This window comes from Charadrius vociferus, unplaced genomic scaffold (assembly GCF_000708025.1).
Source record: "Charadrius vociferus isolate BGI_N301 unplaced genomic scaffold, ASM70802v2 scaffold560, whole genome shotgun sequence".
Lineage (NCBI taxonomy): Eukaryota > Metazoa > Chordata > Aves > Charadriiformes > Charadriidae > Charadrius > Charadrius vociferus.
Window position 1 is genome coordinate 458,409 of NW_009646459.1, and position 5,188 is coordinate 463,596.

Below are 5,188 nucleotides of genomic sequence, written 5' to 3' on the forward strand. Positions count from 1 at the left end.
TCTTTCCAGTTACCTCGTCAGTTCATTGAAAACACGGAGTTAATGCAATTAAACTGTTGTAACCAAAGGAAAGGCTTCAGCTCATCCAATTTCTTCTGTTTTTGTGAGAGACATGCTGGCTTATAACCAGTTTTCAGAACTGGTTTTAAAGGCAGTAGCAGCAAATCAGTTTTGACAAAACAAGCCAGTAAGTATAACTGAAAACAGATGGGCTTTGCAGAGTACCGCGATTTTCACCTTATCTTGGACGAGATTCATGATTCTCATATGTAGCTGCATAAAGCAGAGCTCTTGAACACCTTCATCTACCCGGTGTTACCCATAATGCAGACCCTACTTTAGTCCCGTGCATGTTCACCAAGTTTACCATCAACATTAATCCCGTGTATATCAAATTTGCACTTTTTTTTTTCCCAGAAATTATGTCCATTATTTTGTGAATACAGGGATTTATATAAAGAAGGACATTTTTCATTACAAATTATTTCACTGACTACTTGAATTTGTTCCTTTTCCTGTCAAGCCAGGTGATACCTAGAACCATAAAAAGAATTTACAGATTGCAGCCTGATCTGGTACTTAGTTAATAGATTTTAATTTTATGCATGTTATTTTGATTGAAAGATTGTAAACAGAGATGGTGGTTTTAGAGCAAAGATAACTTTTATTTCAATAATGGCTATAGCTTAAGAAAAACCCACCAAACTCACTTTCAGACACCAGGACCCTCCTGAGTTCTAACGAGGTAATAGCAAACTTCACGGGCATTACAAGCCGGATGCATTCTCTTCGAAACACTGAGGTACTTTTAAAGTATGTCTCAGACCACAACACCCTGAACAATGACATTACTTCTAATTATTAAAATGAGTTCTAACTAAATAGAAGCCTCAACTGAAATGCTCAATAACAACATAGATGTGACTACAACATAATTATTTTTACTAGGGTCTCAAACAGAAACAGGCTTAAGTGATACGAGCTTTTCCTGATATTAAACCCAGACTACCTACGTCTGCCTGAAGATGCAGCTTCGCCCTCCAGCCTGCCAAGGACAAGGTAACCAGGGTAGGAAGGGGTGGTGGAAGTAGTCAGAAACAGTTTAGGTTGGTGTGTCAGGTGAGGAAGCCTGGCCACTGCTACATGAAGGGCTTCGACACCCCAGCAGGACCAGTCTTGAATCCTAACTGTGTGGCACAAACCACAACATAAATGAAAACTTTGGAATTAAAAGTGTAGTTCAGACCTCTGGCACAAAGAGCTAGAACATAAAAATAGAAACTAGGCAAGCCGGTGCTGGTATCGGCTCAGAGCACAGGGAGTAAATATCAGGTATTGTAGTTTTTCTGTTCAGGAAAGTCCCATCCAGATCAGAACGGTCAAAAATAGCAGCTCCCATGAGATCAGAGGACAACTGTGCTGGAAGCCTTGCCACCCAGAGCTTCAGAAAATCCATTTCCCATTGTGCATTGATGGGGAGTAAATAAAATGGACAACGATGCATAAACCAGAAAGTTTCCCAGACACAGAATAGTCCATTTTTGCTACACGTGCAAGGGATTACTATGCTTTTGCAGTTGGAGAGAATGAAGAGGAAGAGCACAGGTCACGTCAGAGTTTTGTTTCTATTGAATTGAAATTTATTCTATTTTAATACTTTGCTACCAGCAGTTATGATTTAGTATTTTTATTACATCGAACCCCATAAATTCTTTATATAGACATTCATAGTCATCCAATATAAAATACAAGCTTTCAAAACCATGACTTCCAGGAATGCTTCTGGCTTCTAGCATTTGACAGAGAACCTGACCTATCAAGTGCCACAAATCCCTGCAGATAAACATGAATTTGCATAATTAACACAAAAGCCGAGCACACTGTATTTACTATGATGCATAACTGGAAAAACAAAATAAAACATAAAAAAAAATAATCAGAGAAAGTGTAATATTTAAATAAAGTTTCAGAGTTTTCAGTGAACTTTTGCTGGGTTCATTGTGACTTCATGTTGCACTGGACAGAAAAATTCCACTACTGCTGGAAAAGAATCAGCTCACTCAAGGAGAGCAAGCGCACACGAGTTCCCTGTCTGGTACAATAACTGACAAACTGACGTAATTATTAAAAGACAAATAACGCTGACTACATAACAAGCTGGCAGCTGTTTCAGAAGGCAGCTGGGACGTCTCATCCAGCAAACTAGCGAGACTAGCACATTTTGGTGGGACTTAAAACAAGATGCAGGTAGTTCAGACAAGGGTTTAGGGTTATTTTGTTTTTTCATAGATCTGGCTCCAAATATGGCAATTATGAAGTGTGAAAAGTAATTCTTGGGAAGCTCAAGTGAAAAGGAAAAAAAAATGCTTGAGTTTTATAAGTAAACAGTTACATGTTCTCTAGCAAATAGCTGGCCTATTGATTTCAGGCTTTTATGTCAAACAAGAACGCAGACAAATATGTAGAACATTAACTAATAGCAAGAGGTTGAAACAGTTTATATCCAAACTCAGGGTAAAATGGTTTCATAATCATTTAAAATGTGTGCACATATACACACAAAAATACTTTTAAAATGTTTATTACTTTATTCTTAAATATACTCCTATATACCAAATAATTGTTTACATATACAAAATATTTTTTGGAAATGCCTTTTTAAATCGGTAGTGGAAACCTTGAAACTCCTGAAATATTCATGACAGCCTTAAAAAATACTTCTCCCCCAGGTAACTTACATCCATTACCTCTACTGAGTTCAGATCCAACATTCAGTTATACATATAGTGTGCACTTCAGATTCTCACAGTGAGTGCTACACAACAGCACCAGTGACAAGATGGAGAATCCTTCATGATTCTGATTTAAAAAAAAAATAAAATGGTTAAGTACTGTTTTTCACTGGGAAAAACTGTGTCCAACTAAGTTATACACTGCAAGGTCAATTTTGCTTTAAATTAAGACTTTTGACATGATTCATACTTTAAAAGCACATACTAGTAGTATTTAACATAGAAAGTATTTATGCCGCCTGCTTATAGGCATACAATACATAAAGTGTTTTAAGTTCCTTATGGTATTTTTAGGGACAAATAACAGACTCATAATTCCTAACCTCACAAATCCGGAGCATTTTGAATTAATAATTCCATCCACCATTTCACAGTGATTACCTTTAGAGTTTACCTTTAAAAAGGGAAAACGTAGTATTTTAATGCTGAAGAAACTGGTTGCGTGTAATTGTTCAATCAAACCAAAATCGCAAGCAAAGAATCATGACTGAAGCAATAGACCTCAAATGTTTGGGAGAATATCTAAAAAATTGCATAGATTAATATATTACCTGCTATTATTCTGAAGTGACAGTCTGTAGAAATAATGTACTTTCATTGTGCAATTACTTGTGCAATATTGCAATAGCTAAGGTAATCTCGTGCCATTTGCTCAGTAGAAAATTTCCATTTGAGGATTCATGAGTTTCTTCATAATTGTCAAACAATTGGACTTAGAAATTTCTACAGATCTCCTGTGTTCCAGAACTCTCATAACAAATGACAGAGTAAGAAGAAAGTTACATAATATTTTTCCCCCCAGTTCAGCCCAAACCACCTTTCCTAATTCCTGTATGTGAAAAATATCTTCCATTGCTGCATCACCCTCTGTCCCCTTCACTCTACAAATGGAATACACATTGCCAAGAAAAAGACTCCATATCAAACAGGTTAAAATATTTTGATCATTCAACATCTCAGCTAACACTGTAAGTAGTGAAATAAAGGCAAAATATTTAAATTTGATTTCTTTTTTAAAAAGGCAGCTTTTCATGACCGCTGCACAATGTGATGAGTTTTCAACATTTGAACTTCTCATAAAGATAAGCATTGTATGTCTGATTCTACTACCTAATCTCCCAGAGATAGCTACTGCAATTTCAGAAATTTCTTTTAAATCAGGACTGACACAAGCACGTCCATGTGAAAATAAAGTCACGGAAAGAAGTTATTTTAAGGAAACAAAATTCACAAGTTCATTCAAAAGCAAAATTCACTCCCATTGTTGATCAAATGACCTAGAGTTAAACCCTAAACTAACACAGTTTAGGTCATTTCATTCTTCCAAAAACCCAAACTTTATGTTGTTTAAAAACACTTTTCCTAAAATTTGCTTAAATGTTTAACATCTTCCTCATCTCTACAACCCTTCCTAATAAGTTTAATTTTAGAGAACACCCATTTATATACAAAACAGTAATTAGTGAAGGAAACTAATAATTGTATAATTATTATTTTAGGCTCTTGACTAATTGCCTTCTCATGGCATTCAGGCAACCATACAAATGTAAAGCACAATACTACTTTATTTTTCAGAGCCACACTGAAGTGCATCTTATTATTCCTGGTGCAAAACAATACACTTCTCTAGGCCACATGAGGCAAATCAAGATCTATGTTACTCTGTGCCATAATTCAGAAGCTGCAAATCAGCTGCCTGTGCAAAAGGACAGGAACAAGAAGCTGGGGGACAAATCCCAGGAGTTTTAAAACAATGATATTCTTTTAGTTTTATGTTCTCACATTTCTCTAGTCCTAAGAGCAACCTAACTGAGTTGGACTAGACATCCCCTAGAGGTCCCGTCCAACATGTATTATTCTATGATCTGTAGTCATAGCAATAAAGAAGAATGACTATATTTAAATACTTCTTTTAGAGTTATTTCTGGGCTCGTTTTGAATCTGAAACTTTCACTACCTTTGGGAATGTCATACCCACACACTGTTAGGCATGAATTAATGTTTGCCCTAAAACCATTTTTTCCACTTCTATTGCAATACACTGGAAATAAACACTAAAAAACATTTTTTACTCCAATTAATTTTATTAGCTCAAAACAGTTTACACTGTATAACGAGATCTGTGATACACAATAAAACCCATATTCCAGGAATCCTTTTTATATAGTACAAACTGAAGGGTACCACTCTACCAGTGCATCACATGTTTCCAAAAATAAAAATCTAGTGACAAGTGATGCAAGTGTGAAACAGGAATACTAAACAGCATGCAATGCTTTAAAAGGTTACAAAGCCTACATTACTTTACAAAAACATCGCAAACTATACTGAGGCAGCCAAAAATCTGTTTTGAATCTTGTAAGTGTAAGGAACAGTCCAGACTTTTTAGAACCGTT

General features: G+C 35.8%; 1 protein-coding gene across 1 annotated transcript in view; it reads right to left on the bottom strand.

The window, feature by feature from the left end:
• PSAT1 (phosphoserine aminotransferase 1) overlaps positions 1-258 on the bottom strand; it is a 16,688-nt gene extending 16,430 nt beyond the window's left edge. The window contains 1 exon segment of the mRNA XM_009882736.1: positions 226-258. Within this exon segment, the coding sequence (XP_009881038.1) occupies positions 226-258 (33 nt within the window).
• Between the last annotated feature and the right edge of the window lie 4,930 nt (positions 259-5,188).